The following is a 24,711-nucleotide window of genomic DNA, read 5'->3' on the forward strand; positions in this document are numbered from 1 at the left end:
ATAGTGGCGAACCTATGGCACGCGTGCCACAGATAGCACACAGAGCCCTCTCTGTGGGCACGCGCACCGTCGCCCCAGTCCTAGGCCTTCAGCTGGGTTTTATAAAACCTTTTCGCTTTAGGCCTCCGCCGCCATGTGCCAAAAAAAAAAAAAAAGGTTCAATCAATAAGTCAATTTCAACTTCTCGCGGGAAAAAAAAAGATCTTGCAAAGTTGGAACTGATTGATTGAACTTTTTAGTCCCACCCAGTCTGCTGTTACCACCACAGCCACACCCACCCAGTGGGCCACGCTACATAAGTGGGTTTTGGGTTGCAGTTTGGGCACTCGGTCTCTAAAAGGTCCGCCATCACTGGACTAGCCAAACGTGAGTCCCGCAGTCATTCTTCGTATGTTTTAGTCTCCAGGCCTTGGATCATCTTTGATTATGATTTTCAACAGAATTTCTGCCTTGTTCTGTCTGTGTTGAATCCAGCCCAGGTTAGAAAGTGTTGCTCTGAAGCGGTTCTGCAGCGGAGAGTGGCAGGAGGCATCCTCAAGGCTTGTGGCGTGTCCTGTTCATCCCACACAAAATCCAGAGGAGCATCGCTGACAGATGATGGCGCAGGTCCCACTAGTAGTCTTGTGTGTGTATTTGCTAGCCCCGGGTCTTGGTGTAGGTGTGAAATAAAGACATTGGAGTTTGTTGCAGAGCCTGGTTCCCACGCTAAACATATTGTTCCTTGTGAGGTTTGGCATTGTTGGCTTGCAGGTGTGGACTTTCCCGTGTAGTGTCTGAAGTAGTGCAGTGTGATTGTCCAGTGTAGGCTGCAGCTTATGAATAACACTTGGCTTAAGCTATGAGCTGCTGGTGTTTTTATTTCATAATTTATTTGTTGAAAGCATTTATATAGCCGCCCATTTTACTAATCAACTTTGGGCGGTTCCCAATCAAAAGTCAAAAGCCTATTAAAACCATAGAGCGAATCGCATTGGAACATTAAAAACAACAAAGGCCTGGTGCCAAGTCAAATATGTAATGTACAAGTATTAGCAAGCTTTCTGGAAGGTGAGGAGAGTTGAGGCCCATCACACTTTGGGGTGCAGAGTGGACAGCTTGCAACCAGGACTGAGGCGGGGGCCTCCTTGGAAAAAAACACGCTTCCTATCGCCCAGGAGATGGAAGTATTTAGGAGAAGGGACTGCCTGACCTGGTAGAAAAAGGGTAGGGGGTCCTTAGGGAAAGGCGGTCCACAGATAATCTGGGTTTAAAGGTGTAACCAGGACCTTGAATTGCACTTGGGAAGAACCTGGAAACCAATGCAGCTTGCGCAACAAAACTTTTCCATGTGTAAACCCAGGGGCTGCCATTATTGTGTGCAGTGCTCTTCACAGGCTGCCCCAGGTGGAGCATGTTCCAGTACTCCGGTAGGGAGGTCACCAAGGTGTGGGTGACCACAAGCAAGGCCTGCCAGTCCAGGAAAGTGCACAATTGATTGCATTAGAACAGGGCTTTTCAACCAGTGGTACAGGTGCCACCTGTGGTACATTGGCATCTGGCAGGTGGTACGTGACCATCCTAGAAAAGTGGTAGTGGGGGAGGGGAATGAGCTGAACCCGGTGGCAGCACCGCACAAGAGAGATGGCTGGAGCTGCAGGGCTGTCAAGGCTCAGTAGAAGCGCCAGGATCAGCGTTTTTTGGGGGGCTATCAGGGCTCAGTGGAAGCACCAGGATTAGCGCCACGCTCCAGCTGGAAAGCAGCGCTGATCCTGGTGCTTCTGCTGACTCCAGAAGAAGTGCCAATCAGCTGGAATGTTGCAGCATCTCCAGGGTCTTGTGATTTACATTCAGATGCTTGGCAACTGATTCATATTTATGACGGTCACAGTGTCCCAGGGTCATGCGAAGTGACCAAAACCTGTTGCAACCACCCAGCAGACGGGGGGAATAAAAACCAAACACCCCCCATCCCACCCCTGCTGCCAATCCCCAACAGAAATGCTCACAACAATGAAAACCTCGGACAGGAGGAAGAGCACCGCCGGGCGGACAGGCAGATGTCTTGCTCGGCTGTGGCTTGGGGGGCACTTTTTTCAGTGCCATTGTAACTTCGAACAGTCACTAAGCGAACTGTTGTAAGTCGGGGACTACCTGTACTTTATCCCCCCCCCTTTTTTTGGGTCATCAGGTTTTTAACACCTTGCTGGGTGACTGGTGGTACTCGGATATTGCCATATCCTAAAATATCCTATAGATAGATAGGATGATAGATAGATAGATAGATAGATAGATAGATAGATAGATAGATAGGTAGGTAGGTAGGTAGGTAGGTAGGTAGGTAGGTAGGTAGGATAGATAGATAGATAGATAGATAGATAGATAGATAGATAGATAGATAGATAGATAGACAAACAGATAGATAGGCAACTGGTGGTACTCGGATGTTGCCATATCCTAAAAGTGGTACAATGGGTGAAAAGGTTGCCTACCCCTGCACTAGAAGAATTTGTGCAAACCCCTCCGCCAGCCCTGGCTGGCACTTACTCCTTGAGCAATCCAAGAGGACTCTCAAATTGCACACCAGCTCAATCTGGGGAAGCGCCATCCATCCAGAATCCAAAATGAAGAGAAATATTGGGGGGGGGGAATGTGATAACAGCCTTCTGATACCTTCTAAAGATATAAGTAATATATAACTATTAATCTCTGTCCATCTTGAATACATAACGGAAGGACGCTTGAGAGTTCACAAGGTTGATACTGTATGGCACAAAACTGTGACTGAATCTGGATGTTCTGCTTCGGATACCACGGAGCCCCCTCCTCCCGGAAGGGAACAAGGAAAACAGGTTGTGAAGAGGATGTGTAGCGTCCCAGACAATCTTGTGGACCCTGCTCAAGCAACGCTTATGTGCTATATCCTGGATGGAAGGGAAGGAACTGCCAATGATCTTTTCAGCTGTCCTCACCACTCTCTGCACGGCCTTCCTGTCTGAAGCTGGGATGCTTCCAAACCAGATTGTAATGCTACATAACAGGATGCTGTGGTCAGGACAGGAGAAGGAAGATGTGCTTTTGTCATGCAATGCAGAAAATGCAGGCGCTGCTGTGACCGCTTCACCAGGGTCTCGCTGTTGAGTGACCAAGCCAGCTGGCTCATACGTAGGTGGTGGTCTTCTAGGACTCCTAGATCCCTCCCAAGGCACTATTGTTGAACCAGGTGCTACCTAGTTTGTACCTGTGCATTTGGTTTTCCTGCCTAAATGCAGGACTTTAGGATAGAAACGAACCAAGGAGAGAAGCAACCTAGAACTAAAGAGAAATTTCCTGACAGAACAATTATCCAATGGAACAGCTTACCTCCAGAAATTGTAAAGTGCTCCATCACTGGAGTTTTAAGAAGAGATTGGACAACCATTTTTTGAAGTGGTCTACAGCAGACACGTCAAACTCGTGATGTCACGTGACGTCGCGCGACGTATTAGAGCAGTGGTTCTCAACCTTTCTAATGCCGCGACCCCATAATACATTTCTCCATGTTGTAGTGACCCCCAACCACTTATACATCACCGGGTGCCAGGGGCATGGCCAAAGAAAAGGGGAAAAAAATGGCGGACAGCCTTGTTTGGCGACCCCCGTGAAATGGTCGTTCAACCCCAAATGGGGTCCCGACCCACAGGTTGAGAACCACTGTATTAGAGCTTTTTCCCCATTGCTGGCAATAGAGTGAGCGCAGTTTCATCGTGACACATCTGGCCCGTGGGCCGGTAGTTTGATACCCCTGGTGTAGAGTCTCCTGCCTGAGCAGGGGGCTGGACTAGAAGACCTCCAATGTCCAATCCAACTCTTTTGTTCTGTTCTTACCACTAGATTGGTAGAAGGTGCCTACGATGTCTCCATGCAGATGCCAACTTGGGAAATTATTTCATCAGTTGCATAGCTTGTTCATAGTTATATTGTGTTGGATCTGGAGATAAGAGTTGACAGAACTTTGAGGGTTGTGTCTAAGCTGCCTTGTCATAATCCGCTTTATTAATGAAAGCTGCCCCTCCCTCCTTTGATGTTGTTCTTGAGGCTTTGAACGGTATTTTGTTCTCCTCTGCTGAGACTGGAAGGCACAAATGCACACACCCCACAATCTTGATGGACTGGTTTTCTTTTTTTCCTTTGGCTGCAAAACTCCAGAAACTTTTTGTGGGGAAAGAACGATTGTCATAGAAGGAAGACATCTCACTTAGTTGTGTTGTGTTGTGGTAACCTGACAGCACTGAGCCTTTAGTGTGAATGCAATGCTTCATCGTTGCTTGGTAAAAATAGCCATGTAATTGCTCTGGAATTAGGGAGTGGATGGGACAGGCACAGCAATGACATCCCTCTTTTATTATTTTAATTTAGCTTCTAATTTAGTTTTTTCTAAACTAGTTTTTAATGCAAAGTCTTCTGGCTTTGCTCTTTTATAAAAGGGCTCAGTAAGTTTTATCCCCCCCCAAAATCTCCAGGCAGTTGTTGATATTGTCTAACACATTGTTTCTCAGCCTCAGCACCTTTAAGATGGCTGATCAAAAGATGTTATTACAGATTGTGATGCTAAAGAAATTAATTTGATGTTGAATTTGATAACAGCTGCAAGGTTACTAGTAGGGCAATATTGGAAGAAGGATTGCTTGCCTACTATAAAAGAATGGACGCTTAAAGTGTCAAACTTAGCAGAAATGACTAAGATTTCTGCTTACTTGAAGGATCACTCACAAGAAAGATACACTTCGGTTTGGAGAAGATGGATAAATTATATTCAGAATAAATATGGGACTAAAAAGTTTCATTTAGCCTATGAGTGAATTTTAGAGTATTATTATGATATTATTATTTTTAGTATTAGTATTGTTTAAAAATTTGGAGATGGTATTGTTTAATAATTAGGATATTAACTTGTTTATGTTTTCATTATTATTATGTTTATTTTCAATTTGTTTATATTTATGTTAAAGGGGAGTTAAAGTGCATTATGGACTTGGTTATTTACATAGTTGGTTAATGTTAGTTAGATTATGATTATCATATTTGTAACCCTGTACTCAGCTCTGGGAAGTTGGGGAGGGAGAGGGGGGGTTGGGTGGGTTATATTGTAATTTTTATAAAACTTTTTAATAATAATAAAAAAGATGGCTGGACTTCAACTCCCAGAATACCCCTGCTAGCATGCTGGGAGTTGAAGTCCACGCATCTTAAATTGTCGAGGTTGAGAAACACTTAGTCTAGCATTTAAAGATCTGAAATTCTTTTTTGGCATTGGTGGGTAGCTGCTTTTGCAAGGGGGGGGGCTTGAAGATGCCCCAGATGGGAGCAAATTGGGACCTAGGTGCAGTCACCTGGGGCCTAGCTAGGTGCAAACTGCTTCCCAAAGACTGCCAGGGTCCAAATGCAGATTAAGTCTTTGCCTTGCCTGTTCTGGACTGGGTGAATTTGACCATTCTGACTCGGCCGCATGTTTTTTTTTGACCACAGGGAATGATAAAAGCTAATGCAAGCTAAAAATAAATAAATAAAAGAAGGGGAAAAATAGAAGGTGCAGAAATTTCTTCAGAGCTGTAAATCCAATATAGGAAAATCCAGGTCACTCTGTAAATTTCTTTTAATCCTCTTTAATTATTAAGACATCACCTGGCTTATTTTGTAAGTGCAGCATCTGTTTCCATATCATGTGGCCTTTCATTTTTAACTCCACTGTCAGATGAGTCTCAATCTGGTCCTGTAAAACTTGTTCCTCTTCCATACTATCTTTTAAACACAGCTCTCTAGAACAGACACTGTTAAAATTAACTTCTGCATCCATTGCTCAAAAATATTCTTCAATATTGCAAAATAGTTTGCTTAATTCGGCTATGACCTGTCTGTCTTGGCTGGCCCTGCACGGCATAGCTCATAGCTTCATTGAGTTACGTAAGCCCCTTTGCCACGACAAGGCAATAACCCCTGAAGGAGAATTCTGTATTAGTAAATCAAATTAAGTGTTCTTCTCCTTTAATTGTCAACTTTGTTCCCTCTGTGTCCAAGCTTCATAGTTTAATCCTATCAGGGTTTTTTTTAAAAAAGAGAATTCAAAACAGAAGCATTTCCCTGTGGAAAATATATTTAATCAATATATTTTTAGAAAAGGAAATATGTAAACCCACCCATTTGCCTCCCTTGGAAGGCACTGACCCTATTTTGAGTAAAAAAAAATGGCCATTGCATTGTCTCCCAGAACTCTGAACCAGTCAGAGAGCATTGCTTGTGGTCTCCTCACAAGGAGCAGCTGTCTGGAGCACTTGTGGGTGATCTCAGCTCCTCTCTTTGTCTGGAGAGGAATTTCAAAGAGCTGGTTTCCTTGCTGGTTCTTCTTTCCACTGTGGCCATCGACTTTTGTGGAACCATCTACAGTTCCGTTTCTCTCCTGAAGTCAAGTGAGCCAGGAAACTGAGAATAAAATGTCCTCGAAACAACATCTTAGTGCAATGCAAAGTCCCTCAAGCAGACTGCGTCCCTCTGCGGAGGGTTCTGCAAAATGGCTTCTCCTCCAAAGTGAGGCCTTGGTGCTGTAAGGCCCCACGTCAACCCACATCTTAAGAAAGCAGAACTCTTGGAAACAATCTCTTCCAACAGGAACTTTTATTAAGAGTGGTTGATAGCAGGCATAATAGACAGGATCTGAGGGATTCCCTTACAGATTGATGTTTTAAAGTGTCCCTAAACAAACCCCACCCCACAGTTCTTCGGGGCGATTCAGACCGGCAAATTCCTAGGTGTTAAATCCAAGAAAGATAACATCAATCCGGCTCCGTTGTACACGATCATTTAACAGCTCCTCACACCTTATTTTGATGGCAGAGAAATAAACCAGATCCCAGAAGGCTGTATCTTTTCAAACACACACACCTTTTCCTAGCTGGCCGGTAAGGAGGAGATGTTCAGTGGGGCATAGGATAAGAGGCAATTGGTTACATTGTGATGGTTAGCAACCCCGAAGGCGAATAAACAAAAGGTTACTTTGTAGTGAATAGAGGAAGTGAGAGTAATAAAACCCGCATGCATATCCCCCCTCCCCCTTGGGAGTATGGCAGGATCCAGGGAAGAGTGAGAATTGGTTTTAGATCAGAGAAGATAGAAAGGAAATATAACTGGATTCTGACAGGTGCATTTGGTCTCTTGAGCTAAAGAGATTTGCAAAGCTGCCCTTTGCATCCTTATTTCTGTTCTGCATGCTCAGAAAAGACATCGCCACTCACCTCAGGGATGGGCTGGCCAGAGTTCTGCCCTTGAACTCTGGCCAAATGTTACTCATCGCTCTTGTCTGCCCCCCCCCTCCAAGGAGCTCCATACGTTGGAAGTGGACTCTGCCCCCCCCGTTTGCATGAAGATGGGGCAGCTGCAGAGAGCCAATCAGGCCCAACTTCTCAGGGTGGTGTGTCATCTGCTCCTCCCAGGGCAGGGAAGGCAGCGTGCTTTCCATCTTCATCTCCAACGTGGCTCTGTTTTGCAACCAACCAGATCTTACAGCCTTTTTTCCCCACCTGCCTTCATCCCAGGAAGGGCTGCAGCCAGTAGCAAAGCAAGCTGGGACTTGTAGTCTAGCAATGATTCCCCTTTCATTTAACAAAGGTTCAAAGTTACAGCCGTGCTGAGAAAAGGACCTACAATCCGTAATTACACTTAGGACTGTCGCATCTTCCCCACAGTCGGGTGAATTGAAATTTGGGCCCTTGGCAACAGACTCACATTTATGACAGGTTGCAGCGCCTTGTGGCCACATGATCAGATTTTGTGACTTTTTTGGGGGGGGGCAACTTCCGGCAGAAAACACCGATTGGGCAAGGTGGGTTTGTTTAACGACCATGTGATTTGCTTAACAACTACCATGACATTGGTCCTAAAATTGAATCTGACTTGACTTACACCCATAAAGGCTGACAGGGGCAATCCCAGTCCAAATTGTAATAATAAGTCAAGGATTAATTTGCAGCTCTTGATGGTTTTTTTTTAGCAATGCCAGAGAAAGTTGGGCCTACAGTTTCCAGCCCATGTGGGCAGTGGCTGGGAATTCTAGGTGTGATAGTTTCTCTAGGAAGTTTGGAGTGGAAGTGGCAGACTGAAGGGAAACAGGATTTCTGTAAAGTCTCCACAGGCTCAGAGTCTTCTGTAAAACTTAACCAAGATACACTTTTCCTTGCCAATTCTAGCCGCCCTATTCTGGTCTTAATTCCCACGCAAGGAGAACCATCAGAGATCTACAGGTGTGACCGTTGGTTAGCATCGCTAACTTGGGGCTTGGAAAGAGCGACCCGCCTCCGTCTGCTTCTTCACTCGGCCCAGGAGAGGCAAAAGATGGCAGCCCTTTGTCCAGGATGATCATCTTTGGGGTGATAGTGGTCTAGAGTTGACCTCCAACATCCTGTTCTTCCCTTAGTCCTGGGCTGGGGAGAAGAACATAGAATAATAGCATTTAGGTCTTCTACTTCCAGCCCTGCCCACGGCAGGAGATTCTGTACCATTTCAGACAAATCACTAATCTCTTCTCAAAATCCTCCGTGTTGGAGCACCCACAACTTCTAGAGGCAAGCCATTCCGCTAATTAATTGTTCTGACTGTCAGGAAAGTTCTCCTTAGTTCTAGATTGCTTCTCTGCTTGATTAGTTTCCATCCGTTGCTTCTTCTCCTGCCTTCAGGTGCTTTGGAGGACAGGTTGACTCCCCTCTTCCTTGGGGCAGCCCCTGAGATATTGGAAGGCTGCTATCATGTCCCCCCTCGTCCTTCTCTTCATTAAACTAGACAATCCCAATTCCTGCAACCGTTCTTCGTACGTTTTAGGCTCCAGCTTTTGGGAGGATCGCTTCCCCCAGAGAGAGAGAAAGCAAAGGGATGCAGGATGAGATGAGATCAGGGCAGGGTGAGTGTCACCCCAAGGGCGGCTGAGGCCCTGTGCCCAGCCATGGTCTTGGTTGAAATACCTGAGTCATCTTCCTGGGTATTTTACTTTCTTGCCTCATCCAGAAGGCCATTGATGGAGGTGAACGCAACGGTGGAAAGGAGAGAAACGTGTTTTTCCAGCTGGGAGGCTGAAAGCAGGAAAAGTTCTGCAGTTCCTAGCCCTCTTAATATCTCACTGAAAGAGATGCACCTTTATAAGAAGCCAGAATTTCAGGTTTAATGAGCGAGGAACACACCTGTTGCATGCAGAAGAGTGTTTGTTGGGAAAAATGTGGCTTTTGTTGAGGAACAGCTTCAGGCCATCTTCAATGCAAGGTTTCACACCCCCCCCCCCCGTGGAGGTGTCTCATCCCTTGCTTTTGCCTGTTTTTTTTTTTTAGGATAATCAAAAACGTGGTCCGCAGCTTCAAGTACCTCTATGGCCTGAGGTTTGAAGTGAAGGGTCTGGAGCACTTCGAGATCGAAGGTCCCTGTGTCATCGTTTCGAACCACCAGAGCATCCTGGACATGAGGGGTAGGGGTTTATTGGGGCTCCCTGGGGGGGTCACAGTGGGAGGGCTGCCCTTGGGGGGTGATCCTACTCAACTAACCATCAGCACTTAAATTGGTGCCAGATAAGGGTCAATGGAATTCACCATGGGAGATAGAGTTGGATTGCTTGCGGCAATGTAAACAGTCCAGACTGGTTCCTCACTTGACTGCACCCCAAGCTCTTCCCTGCAGGAGAAGACCACGAGGGGCCATTCCCATTCTGTGGCCTTGGCTTGAGATTTTAAGGGAAGGAGGGAAGCCACGGAAGACTTCACACCCAGACACACCCGGTCTTCTTAACTGAGATAGCTATGTTCACCTCACATGTGTAGCCAGGTTTGCTAAAAACCTAAGAGGTATATTTACACAATATACCAAACTTGGTTAGATTAAATCTGGCTGCCTCTCTTTCGTTCATTGACTCATTATGCAACTCGTATATGTTTGGAATAATGATATTTATACTTGGTTGCACACAAGTCAGCCAGATACTCAGACTGGATTTGGCATCGTTATTATTTGCAAAAACAATCAAAGAAGAAAAACAGACACAGTGCTGTTACTAACATCATCATGTTTCCCAAATAAAGGGGATTTACATCTACTTATATCAGTTTGAAGATTTAAGTTTTGAAATGAATCATTAAAATTAAGTCGTTATGGTTAATAACTATGATCACTATGACTCAGGTTATAAATTAGGAGCCGGGATAAAAGATAATTTCTGCCTAATGTTAAAAAAAAAATAGGGTACAGTATTATAATCCAGGGCTTTTCAACCAGTGGTACGGGTACCACCTGTGGTACATTGGCACCTGGCAGGTGGTACGCGACCATCCTAGAAAAGTAGTAGCAGGGGAGGGGAATGAGCTGAACCGCACTGCACAAGCCTGAGCAAGAGATGGCTGGAGCTGCAGGACTCAGTGGAAGCGCCAGGATCAGTGCCACTTTCCAGCTGATTGGCGCTTCTTCGGGACTGTCAGGGCTCAGTGGAAGCACCAGGATCAGCGCCAGGATCCAGCTGGAGCTCGGCGCTGATCCTGGCGCTTCTGCTGAGCCCTGAAGAAGCACCAATCAGCTGGAATGTTGCAGCATCTCCAGGGTCTTGTGATTTACATTCAGATGCTTGGCAACTGATTCATATTTATGACGGTCAGTGTCCCAGGGTCATGTGAAGTGACCAAAACCTGCAACAACCACCCAGCAGATGGGGGAATAAAAACCAAACACCCCCCCACCCCACCCCCGCTGCCAATCCCCAACAGAAATGCTCACAACAATGAAAACCTCGGACAGGAGGAAGAGCGCCACCAGGCGGGCAGGCAGGTGTCTTGCTCGGCTGTGGCTTGGGGGGCACTTTTTCAGTGCCATTATAACTCCGAACAGTCATTAAGCAAACTGTTGTAAGTCGAGGACTACCTGTACTTTATCACTTTTTTCCTTTTTTTTTTTTTTTTTTGGTCATCAAGTTTTTGACACCTTGCTGGGCGACTGGGATACTGCCATATCCTAAAATATACTATAGATAGATATGATAGATAGATAGATAGATAGATAGATAGATAGATAGATAGATAGATAGATAGATAGATAGATAGATAGATAGATAGATAGACAGACAGATAGATATAGACAGACAGACAGACAGATAGATAGACAGATAGATAGATAGATAAATAGATAAATAAATAGATGATAGATAGATGATAGATAGATATAGACAGACAGACAGATAGAGAGATAGATAGATATAGACAGACAGACATAGATAGAGAGATAGATAGATATAGACAGACAGACAGACAGATAGATAGATAGATATAGAAGACAGACAGACAGACAGGCTGAAAGTGTGTTGGGCTGCTTCATGACCCAGCCATAGACTACGACCCACGTAAATGGGTAGACTAGGTGAGTGATATAAATGGGTGGGAATCTCCTTCCTCTCATTATAACATTTTATTGTATCATAAAATAACATACAAACTACAAAAACAAAAAAACAGGTAGTAGGACCCAGTGGGGGAAAAAATTAGTGGGGAGGAGGGGAGAAATAAAAAAGAACATTGACTCCCAACTTCCTCCGTTGCAGTAGAATAAAGCATTCACATCGAAACTCCAGTTTTTACTTTTCCAAAGTAGCATAAACTAGCCATTTTCATAACAACAGATCAGTCTAATCCGTAAATCCCAAGATCAAAGTTTCATTTTTTTCCCCACCTCAAGCACAAAATCCAGCAGTGGTCTCCACGTGGAAACAAACGTACTTAAATTCTTTTCTTTAAGCGAAACAGTCAATTTAGCCATCTCTGCCAACTCCATCAACTTCTGTAGCCATTCGTCCATCGTAGGAATCGAAACGTCCTTCCATTTTTGTACAATTCTGCCAGTGACATATATAAATCATATAGAAAATCTTCCTGATTCGGGGGGGGGGTTGCCTGCTGTCCCACCACCGCCCGACCTTGAAGACCCCCTCCCAGCCCCGAGCTGTGAAATACAATGGAGGGACTCTAATTTCCTCAGAGACCATGAAACCTTCACTTGAGGTTTCAAAGCTGCAAAATAAGGGTTGCATCTCGACTGTTTCCATTTTTTGCCTGCCCAACGATCCTGCGAGGCAGGCTAGGACTAGCTCGGGGTTCCCCAGCCCAAACAGGACGGTTCCTTGGAGTCTTAGCCGGTCACGGTGGGCAAAGACAGGAAGAAGATCTCCAGAACTTTTTCACTTCCTTCGTGCGCTCTCCTTCGCAGGGTTGATGGAAATCCTTCCGGAGCGCTGTGTCCAGATTGCCAAGAGGGAGGTGTTGTTCATGGGGCCCGTGGGGCTGGTCACCTACCTCGGCGGGGTCATCTACATCAACCGGAAGAGAACCGGCACGGCCAAATCCGTGATGTCCGAAGTCAGCCAGGCCATGATGAGCGACAACGTGAGTGTGTGTGTGTGTGGGGGGGGGGACTGAGAGGGCAGCTGCAGCCCCTGGTCTGTTCCTTTTGCAATGAGACCTCAGCCACTGGGCTTGCCTGCTGGATGAGGCAAAACGGGGCTGGGGGTCAGTTATTGTGAGCGCCGAGCCTTGGTTTGGGCAGACGGTTGGGGAAGCCACCGGTTGCTTTATTTGCTGGACAAATATATTCAACTGATCAATCAGAATACAGCTGGGAGGGAGCCTGGTGGTCTTGTGGTCCAACTGCCCCCCCCCGCTCAAGCAGGAGACCCTAGACCAGTGGTTCTCGACCTTTTTAATGCCGCGGCCCCCCAACCGGTCGTAAGTCGAGGACTACTCAACCGGTCGTAAGTCGAGGACTACTCAACGGGTGCAGCACCGTTTGCAGAATGGGACTTTTGGTGGGCTCAGCAGGGCAGAGGCAGCCTGGACAATTCCTATTGGCTTTTGAAAGCCCATAGAATTAGACTCTCTTCAAGAGAGTCTATTCTATGGGCTTTCAAAAGCCAATAGAATAAAAGGGAGTAGCACAGCTAAGGAAAAGGGGGGAAAAAATGGTGGACTGCGTTGTTTGGCGACCCCCCGTGAAATCGTCGTTCGACCCCAAATGGGGTCCCGACCCACAGGTTGAGAACCACTGCCCTAGACCATCTGACAAGTGACTATCCAGTCTCTTAAAAGTCTCCAGTGATGGAGCGCCCACAACTTCTGGACAGAAACTGTTCCACTGGTTAATTGTTCTCACTGTTAGGAAGTTTCTCCTTAATTCCAGGTTGCTTCTCTCTTTGATCCAACCATTGTTTCTTCTCTTGTCTTCTGGTGCTTTGGAGAATAATTTGACACCCTCTTCTTTGTGGCAGCCCCTCAGATACTGGAATACTGCTATCATGTCACCCCTATTTCTTCTTTTCTTTAGACTAGCTGAACCCAGGTCCTGCTAATACAGCTTAATATCTTAAAATAACTTTGAATATATTTTTTTCCTCTAGACTAGCCATGCCTGGTTCCTGCTAATATAACTTAATATCTTAAGATAATTTTGAATAAGATAATTCAAAAGGCCACACTTGGAATACTGCATCCAGTTTTGGTCACCACGATGTAAAAAAGATGTTGAGAGGTCTAGAAAGAGTGCAGAGAAGAGCAACAAAGATGATCAGGGGATTGGAGGCTAAAACACATAAGGAACGGCTGCTGGAATTGGGTATGTCTAGTTTAATGAAGAGAAGGACGAGGGGGGACATGATAGCAGTGTTCCAATCTCTCAGGGGCTGCCCCAAAGAAGAGGGACTCAAGCTATTCTCCAAAGCACCTGAAGGCAGGACAAGAAGCAACGGGTGGAAACTAATCAAGGAGAGAAGCAACCTAGAATTAAGGAGAAACTTCCTGACAGTGAGAACAATTGACCAGTGGAACTACTTGCCTCTAGAAGCTATGAATGCTCCAACCCTGGAAGTTTTTAAGAAGAGACTGGACAGCCATTTGTCCAAAATGGTATAGGGTTACCTGCCTGAGTAGGGGGTTGGACTACATGACCTCCAAGGTCCCTTGCAACTTTATTATTATTATTATTATTATGAATCATTGCACAGTCAGCCAGATGTTCAGACTGGATTTGGCATTTTGTCTACCTATTAAGTCCTTCCCATAGGCAGATGTGGATGTTTGATTACAGATATCATCGCAGGATGGAAGCAGTTCCTAGTAAGGCTGTTATTATTATTAAGACTGGTATCCTGTACCCCCTAGTCCTTTTTTTATTTAGACTAAGCCACACCCAAATCCTACAGCCGTTCTTCATATGTTTTAGTCTCCAGGCCTTTAATCCTCTTAGTTGCTCTTTGCACCACTTCTTAAGCTTCGTGGGGGCGGGGGAGATAGGATTGCACCCATCTTGGCTGCTCTCAAAAAGCTCTGCAGATTTGGCCTGTTGGAAGGGAGACCACCAGGAAATCTCAGGATCAGGAAAATGAAACCATGGTGGAAGAAAGGCAGGGCAGACAATTTCCATAAGGCTGCCAAGGGTTAGGGTGTTCCGATAACCTGGGTTTGTGTGAATGCAACCGCCTTCTACATGATTTGCGGACGAGGCCTTCCTTCAGAAAGAGGAAAGAGATGGACTTAGCGTTTTGAAGGCCTCTCAAAGAGATCTCCTGCTGGGGTTTTCACTAAGGAATCTAGTCATTGCTTTGTCCCCTGCAGATTCTAATCAGGAGGGGTAAATATGTTCTCAGCTGAAGCAGCCAGATGTGGCATCTTGTCTAGACAGGCCTGGTTGAGTGAATTGGAGATTTGTTTGCTCTCTAAAAGGGCGGCTGAATGTGCCCCACCCCTACCCCAAAATTAATCAAGAAAATTAAAAGGCGGAGAGCTGGCAAGATCCATGGGCTGTTTGAAGCACCAGAGCAGCAACAGAAGTAACCAGAGTGCTTTGATCTTTGCAAGTCTGCATTTTTAACTTTTTACTTATTACTTACAAAGCAAGTGGAATTTCTGTGGCACCACTGAGGCTATCCTTCTAACCAGGTTCACACACCCTGGCTCTTTGGATGCTGAAACAGCACGTGCAGAATGTCTTCCCTTGGAGAAGAAAAGCCTTGGGGTTTTTCTTGCTAAGGAGCTTTTGATCCCTCTAAGGCAGTGGTTCTCAACCTTTTTAATGCCGCGACCCCCAACCAGTGTAAGTCGAGGACTACTCAACCGGTCGTAAGTCGAGGACGACTCAACTGGTGCAGCACCGTTTGCAGAATGGGACTTTTGGCGGGCTCAGCAGAGCAGAGATAGCCTGGACAATTCCTATTGGCTTTGGAAAGCCAATAGAATTAGACTCTATTCAAGGGAGACTATTCTATTGGTTTTCAAAAGCCAATAGAATAAAAGGGAGTAGCACAGCTAAGGAAAAGGGGGGGGAAATGGCAGACTGCGTTGTTTGGCGACCCCCGTGAAATAGTCGTTTGACCCCAAATGGGGTCCCGACCCACAGGTTGAGAACCATTGCCCTAGACCATCTGACAAGTGACTGTCCACTCTCTTCTTAAAAACCTCCAATGTTGGATCACCCACAACTTCTGGAGGCAAACTGTTCCACTGGTTAATGTTCTCACTGTTAGGAAGTTTCTCCTTAATTCCAGGTTGCTTCTCTCTTTGATCCAACCATTGTTTCTTCTCTTGTCTTCTGGTGCTTTGGAGAATAATTTGACACCCTCTTCTTTGTGGCAGCCCCTCAGATACTGGAATACTGCTATCATGTCACCCCTATTTCTTCTTTTCTTTAGACTAGCTGAACCCAGGTCCTGCTAATACAGCTTAATATCTTAAAATAACTTTGAATATATTTTTTTCCTCTAGACTAGCCATGCCTGGTTCCTGCTAATATAACTTAATATCTTAAGATAATTTTGAATAAGATAATTCAAAAGGCCACACTTGGAATACTGCATCCAGTTTTGGTCACCACGATGTAAAAAAGATGTTGAGAGGTCTAGAAAGAGTGCAGAGAAGAGCAACAAAGATGATCAGGGGACTGGAGGCTAAAACACATAAGGAACGGTTGAGAACCACTGCTCTAAAGATACCAGGGGTTGTTTCCAGCTACACTTACAGTGAAGGGAATCAGGCAACTGACCAACTGCTGGAAGACCAGCTTGGAGGAAGCTGTTCCCAGGCCCAGTCAGCAGCTTCCATGTGCCTTTCTTGGCCTCCGATCTGATCTGTGCCAGGGCACCAGCTGTTCCTGGCCTGAGCTCTCGTTAAGATATTTGGAAATGGTCCAGTCCAAATAACCTCCAAGAAAATGTTAGTATTTGAATGCCGCTTTTCAAACTCCTCAAGGATGCTTCAGCGAATTACTTGCCTAATCAGCTCAAACCAATCTAGCTACTTGAACATACAAAAAGTGCCATTAATTTTGCTGGCCAGGTAGAATTGGATCGGCTGATTTAAAGCACTTTAAACTTCTGGTTTTCCAAAAGAGCTTCAGATTTTCTTCCTGTGCTCAATCATTTTGAGACCCAGAGTACAAATGAGAACATAAAACATAGAATAATAACACTGGACCTTGGAGGTCTTCCATTCCAGTGTCCTGCCCATAGCACAGTGTTTCTCAGCCTTGACAATTTTAAGGCATGTGGACTTCAACTCCCAGAATTCCACAGCCAGCAATGCTGGCTGTGGAATTCTGGGAGTTGAAGTCCACATGCCTTAAAATTGTCAAGGTTGAGAAACACTGCCATAGCAGGAGATCCTATACCATTCTGGACAAATGGCTGTCCAGTCTCTTCTTAAAAACTTCCAGCGTTGGAGCATTCACCGCTTCTGGAGGCAGGCTGTTCCACTGGTTAATTGTTCTGACTGTCAGGAAGTTTCTCCTTAGTTCTAGGTTGCTTCTCTCCTTGATTAGTTTCTACCCGTTGCTTCTTGTCCTGCCTTCAGGTGCTTTGGAGAATAGCTTGACTCCCTCTTCTTTGGGGCAGCCCCTGAGATATTGGAACACTGCTATCATGTCCCCCCTGATCCTTCTTTGCTCTAGGCCAGTGGTTCTCAACCTTTTTAATGCCGCGGCCCCCAACCAATCGTAAGTCGAGGACTACTCAACTGGTGCAGCACTGTTTGCAGACTGGGACTTTTGGTGGGCTCAGCAGGGCAGAGACAGCCTGGACAATTCCTATTGGCTTTTGAAATCCAATAAAATTAGACTCTATTCAAGAGAGTCTATTCTATTGGCTTTCAAAAGCCAACAGAATAAAAAGGAGTAGCACAGCTAAGGAAAAGGGGGGAAATAATGGCGGACTGTGTTGTTTGGCGACCCCCGTGAAATGGTCGTTCGACCCCAAATGGGGTCCCGACCCACAGGTTGAGAACCACTGCTCTAGGCTAGCCATACACAGTTTGTGCAATTGGTCTTCATATCTCTACGGAGATTCTCAGTCATCCAGATTGTGGTTCTCCCAAAGGTGTTTTTTCAAGAGGCAACTGGACTTCAAAATTTTTCTTTGAAGACATTTCACTTCTCCTCCAAGAAGCTTCTTCAGCTCTGGATGGTGGGGAATGGAAAGATTTGTATTTGTTGCAACCAGCGGATCACTTGCCTTCTTTTGGAGGTTTATCTGTGTCCTCAAGGTCACCTGAGTAGTGCAAACAGGTGTGGAACTGCTGAAAGGACTGTGTTGTAGAGTGGAGATAGTCAGTGTCATATCCCTCCCCTTCTATTGAGAGAGGACTGATCAGTTTTAACCTCTTTGACTCCTCTTTCAAACTAGCGGTCCTCCCTGTCCAAAATGTGGACTTTGCTCTCTTCGAAAGAGCCGCTTTTGCCTTTTAAATGCAGATCATGATGTGCTGAATCTTGTCCTGATGGGTTTGTTCTCCTATGTTGTGCCAGGCCTTTACGAAGTGGTTGTTTCGTTTCCCCAATGTACAGATCTGCATGTGTGTCACTGATTGCGCTGCATACACCACATTGCTCAGTTTGTGTCTGGCTGTTTTCTCCTTGGGGTTGAACAAGCTTCTGCCTTACTAAGTTCTTCATATGTTTCAGTCTCCCTTTAATCTTCTTAGTTTCCCTTCTCTGCACTTTTTCCAAAGTCTCAACATATGTTTTGTAACGTGGTGACCAAACTGGATGCAGTATTCCAGGCGTGGCCTTAATAAGGCTTTATGAAGCGGTACTAATACTCCGCGTGATTTTGATTCTATGCCTCTGTTTATGCAACCGAGGATTGTATTTCTCTTTGCTTGATATCACCTTGATAAGCTTCCATCTGCTACCTCTTGTCCTCTCCTCAAGTGCTTTGGACAATAAACCAAATCCCCTCTTCCTCTGTGACGGCCTCTCAAATATTGGAAGATGCTGTCATATCTCCCTTAGTCCTTCTCTTCATTAGACTAGACATGTGCCATTCCCTCAGTTGTTCATCATACAGTGCCATCTGGAAATCAAAGGTTGTAAAATTGGGCATGACTCATTTAAATTCCCATGGCTCAGCAACCGATGTTTCAATCACAGTTTTGGCCATGAAGTCAAGGATTATGTAAGGACCCACCCCACTTTGCATCTTAAGAAGACAGAACTTTTGGAATATTTCTTCCAACAGGCGTCTTTATTAAGAGAAAATGGTTGCAGGCGTTCTAGACAGGACTTGGGGGCCAAGCCCTACGGTTCAAGGTTTTAAGGGGTTCCCAGCAACGCCACCCCACCCCACCATCCTTCCAGTGACAATCCCAGGCATTACATTTCCACCCCCTTTTTCCTCACTGCCGCGGAAGGGAGACTTCAGAGGGGGGTAGATGAAAGCTGATGGCCCCATTGTTATGGTTAGTCCTTTTGGTGGGATCCACATCCAGTCCCTTTTGAAGTTGTACTGAAGGAAGTGAGGGCCATAAAGCCCCTTTGTTCACCCCCCTTCCCTTCATCGTATGACAGAATCCAGAGAGGGCAGAAGTGGGGTTTTCCATAGTCGATAACTAGAGATGAAATATAATTGGATTCTGACAGATTAGCTGAATGTATTTTATCACCCTGTTCACCTACTATTTAACAGTTAAAGAAAAAAAGAAACAGTCTGGGAAGTTATATCATAAATGAAACCTTTCCAACTAATGTGATCCACATTGCCCTCTTGAACTGAGGCGGTGGCAGCAAAATAAAATGTGGTTTTATAGACAAGCATTTAAAAAGCTTTTACACTCAAGGTTTAGACTTGTGAGTCAGCTACCTGAATGCAACTCCTTTGATTAAATCACCTAAGTGTGCAAGGTTAATCTTTTGTAATAAAAAAAACTGGCTCAGGTCATCTTCAAGAATTTATTTTGTATCCAGGCCTCTTCAGAGACTTCGTCCGTTCTATGAGAGATGTGTATAAAAAAGGACATAAGGAACTATAATTACTTAAAAATGAATCCAGAATAACTGGAGTTAAATTTTCCCTGGACTAGCTAAATGAAATTGGGGGGACGTTTAAAAGTAGCTTCTCTGTAGCAGTTGACGTTCACGCATCTCTTAAGTTGCCAAAGTTTGTAAAACACTGCTCCATAGGAATATTAATCAGAATATAGCTGGAAGGGACCTTGGAGGTCTTCTAGTCCAACCCCTTCCTCAAGCAGGAGATCCTACCATTTCAAAAGACCCTACCAGTCTTTTCTTAAAAACTTCCAGTGATGAAGCACCCCTGGGCTAGACATACCCACGTCCCTTAATTGTTCATTACATGGTTTAGCTTCCAGACCCCTGAGTGTCTTTGTTGCTGTTTAGCCTGAACAATTTCAATTCGGCAGATTTATTTCTTTTGTATGTGTGCATGTGTGTGTGTGTGTGTGTGAGTGTGCATGGGTTACAACAAGTCGCTCCAGAGTCTTGTTGACCATCTGGGCAAGTCCCGGCTGTTCTCTTGGCAACGTTTTTCAAGCGTGGTTGGCCTTCCTTCCTTCTTCCTAAGGCCTAGACCTAGAGAGAGAGGGTAACGGGCCCAAGGTCACCCAGCTGGCATTTTGGCTAAGCCAGGGGTAGGCCACCTTGGCTCTTTTATGACTCGTGGACAGCTGGCTCAGGAATTCTGGGAGTTGAAGTCCACGAGTCATAAGGTGACCAACTTTTTTACAGTGAAAAGGAGGACACAAATAAATTGAAGAAAAAAAATACCGTAAATTAAAAAAAAAACCGTTTTATTCATTGCAACAATAATACAGACAACTTGCATGTACAAAGTTTGCCAGCCGGGTGTTTTGGAGCGCTCAGCAGCAATTCCTATCGGCTTTTGAAAGCCAATAGGGGGAGTAGCACAGCTCAGGCAAAAGTTGAAAAAACACCATCAAAAAAAGATGCCGGAACGCCGTTCTGAGCGTTCTATGAGAAAAAAAAAAGTCCTGCAGATTAGTCTTCAAATATCGAAAAGGAGGATATGTAGGAGGACACTTTTCGAGGGAGGACAGAACTCACAAAAGGAGGACTGTCCTCCCTAAAGGAGGACGGTTGGTCACTTTACGAGTCATAAAAGAGCCAAGGTTGTCTACCCCTGGCCTAAGCCAACACTAGAACTCGGTGGCCTCCCGGTTACTAGCCTTGCGCCTTCACACCTGCACCAAACTGGTCCCTGCCAATTTAAATGCATCACTCTCTTCTGTTCTGCTTCTTCCCCTGATTAAAAGTCTGCTAAATATTAAAATCTGCTGCCAGGCTGGATTCGACCTGCCCTCCCGTCCATGTTTCTGCCCTGTTTGAAAAGTGTGCCAGGGCAACAGTGCCCCCTTCTGGCAGCTCCTCGGCAGTTGATATCCGGCACACAGCATGGATCAGGCTGAACGAAAGCCCTGCATTTTCTCATTGACTCAGTTCTGCCAAAGAGAAAGTGCTTCAAGGGCTGTGTTTCTCAAACAGGGCCGGTGGACTTCAACTCCCAGAGTTCCCCAGCCAGCATGCTAATCAAATCCCATCTTGCTTAGCTTAGGCGGGGGGGTTGGACTAGATGATCTACAAGGTCCCTTCCATCACTGTTATTCTGTTTTTTTTTTTTTTTAAGATTAGCCAGGATCAGTTAGAGCAGTGGTTCTCAATCTTTTTAATGCCGTGACCCCCAACTGGTCGTAAGTCGAGGACTACTCAACTGGTATAGCACCGTTTGCAGAATGGGACTTTTGGCGGGCTCAGCAGGGCAGAGACAGCCTGGACAATTCCTGTTGGGTTTGGAAAGTCAATAGAATTAGACTCTATTCAAGAGAGTCTCTTCTATTGGCTTTCAAAAGCCAATAGAATAAAAGGGAGGAGCACAGCTAAGGAAAAGGGGGAAAAATGGCGGACTGTGTTGTTTGGCGACCCCCGTGAAATGGTCGTTCGACCCCAAATGGGGTCCCGACCCACAGGTTGAGAACCGCTGAGCTAGAGGTTGCCACCAGCCGTAGATGTTGTGAGAACAAAATTTGACCATTTCTTGTTCAAAAAAAAGTTGTTCTGGAGATGGCAAGCTGAATTATATTTCTAAAGTTTAAACAGCCTCAAAAAGTATTTGACTTCACTGTCAGATCAAATCAGGGAAACATTGCTAGAGGTTTTCAAAAATAGCATGGGCTTTAGCTGAGAAAATCAATAAAAGATCTGCGAAATTGTTTTTAAGTCTTTCATTAATACCACTTTACAAGGCCTTGGTAAGGCCACACTTGGAGTACTGCATCCAGTTTTGGTCACCGCAATATAAAAAAGATGTTGAGACTCTTGAAAGAGTGCAGAGAAGAGCAACAAAGATGATCAGGGGACTGGAGGCTAAAACATACAAGGAACGGTTGCTGGAATTGGGTATGTCTAGTTTAATGAAGAGAAGGACGAGGGGGGACATGATAGCAGTGTTCCAATCTCTCAGGGGTTGCCCCAAAGAAGAGGGAGTCAAGCTATTCTCCAAAGCGCCTGAAGGCAGGACAAGAAGCAATGGGTGGAAACTAAGCAAGGAGAGAAGCAACCTGGAACTAAGGAGAAATTCCTGACAGTTAGAACAATAAACCAGTGGAACTCCTTGCCTCCAGAAGCTGTGAATGCTCCAACCCTGGAAGTTTTTAAGAAGAGACTGGATGGCCACTTGTCTGAAATGGTATAGGATCTCCTGCCTGAGCAGGGGGTTGGACTAGAAGACCTCCAGGGTTCCTTCCAGCTCTGTTCTGATTGATTGATGGATTGGTTATATTTGCCCAGCAAATAAAGCAACTGGCGGCTTCACAAACCATGTGTCAAAACAAAGGCTCTCTTCCCACAATACCTGACACCCAGCCCCGTTAACAATTAATCAGTGGGGCATCTTCCCTCCAGAAGTTATGGGTACTCCATCACTGGAAGTCATCAAAAAGTGCGTGCACACCCACTTGACTGGGATGGTATAAGGTCCACTGCCTTGAGCCGGGGGGGTGGGGGTGGACTAGATGTCCTCCAGGAGACTTTTCTACTTGTTATTCTGCTTATTTTGCTCAGATTTTACTGGCTGTTTTTGGCTCAGAGGTGCCAAAGGGGACCCTGTCCCAAAACGGTTCCGGGTGAACGGATGCCAGAATGCTCCCCCCCCCGCCCCCAAAGTTCTACCATCTTGTCTTTCTTTCTGTTGCAGCTCAAGGTCTGGATCTACCCAGAGGGAACACGGAACATGAACGGGGACCTTTTGCCATTCAAGAAGGGCGCTTTTCACCTCGCAGTCCAGACCCAGGTGATTGACGCTTCTTTGCAGAGTGACTTGCCCCCCCACCCACCCACTGGTTGATTGACTGGTTATTTATAGCCCATACCCCAGAAGGTAACTTTAGGACATTGTCAGAATCCAATTCTATTTCATCTCTAGTTATCGACTACGGAAAACCCCGTTTCTGCCCTCTCTGGATTCTGTCATACTACGAAGGGGAAGGGGGATGAGCAAAGGGGTTTTATGGCTCTCACTTCCTTCATTAGAACTTCAAATCCGCTGAATGTGGATCTCACCAAGAGGACTGACCATAACAATATGGCCATCACCTTTCATCTACTACTCTCTGAAGTCTCCCTTCTGCCTGCAGTGAGGAAAAGGGGGTGGAAATGTAACGCCTGGGATTGTCGCTGGAAGGACGGTGGGGTTGCTTGGGACCCCTTAAAACCTTGAATGGTAGGGGTTGGCCCCTCAAATCCTGTCTAGAACGCCTGCAACCATCTTCTCTTAATAAACATGCCTGTTGGAAGAGATATCCCAAGTGCTCTGTCTTCTTAAGATGTAAAGTGGGGTGGGTCCTTACAGACATTGCAAAGAACACGATTGAATGAAGAGTTATTTCAACCGAAACGCAACGATATTAGGAACGAGCTCATTCTGCACACACAACAGGCTCAAACTGTTCGACACTTTTCATGTTATGTTATGCAAGGTTACCCCTGGCCCGTTCTTGTGCAAACTTTTTTTTTCCTGAACTCTTGACTCTGGTTACGTTCTGTTTTGGCTGACTTCCTCCTGCAGCTCTCCAAGTTCCTCTTCTGTGCAAAATTTCTCCTTTTTTGAATAACACACCACAGCAAGAAACACTTTAACGTTCTGACTTCAGTCCTGATAGAACGAAGTTTTCACTATTGTGTAGTGTAAAAAATGAAGGATAAGTCACCCTGGGGGCAGAAAAATAGGGATCGTTGTAAATTCAAGCATTTCCATGTTTTTGCTAACTTTTATATATATATATATATCTGTCCTTTGCAGGTTCCAATCATTCCTGTGGTCTATTCCTCCTTTTCTTCATTTTACAACCCGGAAAAGAATACGTTTACATCAGGTAGGATAATCATGCAGGGTTCTCAACCTTGGCAATTTTAAGACTTGTGGATTTCAACTCCCAGAATTCCTCAAAGCTGGCTGAGGAATTCTGGGAGTTGAAGTCCACCAGTCTTAAAGTTGGCAAGGTTGAGGACCCCTGGGATAATACGTAGCTTGGAGAATGTTGTTCTGTTTCTCTTAATTGTCCTTGGAGATCCGAATTCTCTTGCATGACTAAACGGAATCCAGGTTTCTGGCTTTGTGAGCATGCTCAGTTTCACTCTTTCAATCCTCTGCCTGCGGATATGCGTAGCTTCAGAGGAGCATCCCTTCCTTCCCGCTTACTTAATAGGGCTTGTCAAGAAACACATCAGATCTCCTGACTGGCCACCAAATCCCCTGGAAGATCAGGAGGCCATTTTTCACGCGGTCCTGGTTTCACCACCTTTGGGCCAGTTCTCAACTTCCCGAAGTCCGTTTCTCTAGAACAGGGGAAGGCCACCTTGGTTCTTTGATGACTCCTGGACTTCAACTCCCAGAATTCCTGAGCCAGCCATGCTGAGGAGAAGGGAGAGGTTTCTAAGCTGAGCCATGCTGGCTCAGGAATTCTGGGAGTTGAAGTCCACGAGTCATAAAAGAGCCAAGGTTGCCTACCCCTGCCCTAGAGAAACAGATTCCCCAAAGGCAGGTGTAGGCAACCTTGGCTCTTTTATGACTTGTGGACTTCAACTCCCAGAATTCCTGAGCCAGCATGAGGGAAACTTTGGCCCCTTCATGACTTGTGGACTTCAACTCCCGAATTCCTGAGCCAGCAGGAACCACGGCTGAGTTGCCACAGGACAAGAGTTACACTAATACCGAAGAAATCGTGGCACAGAATCGTTCAAGAAAGGGTGCCAAAGAATGGACAAAAGTGAAATGCAAATGACCAGAATTAATTAAAATAAATCTCTTCGTTATTTTAAGTAATTAAGTTGAGTCGTTGAATTGCCCTCCAGTGACTTGTCTGTGGTGAGTTGTTCCATTGCAAATTGGCTGTGATGAGTTGTCCA

General features: G+C 45.5%; 2 protein-coding genes across 2 annotated transcripts in view; one reads left to right on the forward strand and one right to left on the reverse strand.

The window, feature by feature from the left end:
* The window catches only part of LOC120317510 (zinc finger protein 501-like), a 661,069-nt gene that overhangs the window by 228,958 nt on the left and 407,400 nt on the right, over positions 1-24,711 (reverse strand). The window lies entirely within an intron of this gene.
* Positions 1-24,711, forward strand: part of AGPAT2 (1-acylglycerol-3-phosphate O-acyltransferase 2) — a 37,476-nt gene that overhangs the window by 9,258 nt on the left and 3,507 nt on the right. The window contains exons 2-5 of the mRNA XM_039364208.1: positions 9,324-9,457; positions 12,229-12,404; positions 22,502-22,597; positions 23,606-23,678. Of these exons, the coding sequence (XP_039220142.1) occupies positions 9,324-9,457; positions 12,229-12,404; positions 22,502-22,597; positions 23,606-23,678 (479 nt within the window). The remainder of the gene's footprint in view (positions 1-9,323; positions 9,458-12,228; positions 12,405-22,501; positions 22,598-23,605; positions 23,679-24,711) is intronic.

Source organism: Crotalus tigris, unplaced genomic scaffold (assembly GCF_016545835.1).
Source record: "Crotalus tigris isolate CLP2741 ecotype Arizona unplaced genomic scaffold, ASM1654583v1 scf7180000019692.1526454, whole genome shotgun sequence".
In the NCBI taxonomy this organism is placed as follows: domain Eukaryota; kingdom Metazoa; phylum Chordata; class Lepidosauria; order Squamata; family Viperidae; genus Crotalus; species Crotalus tigris.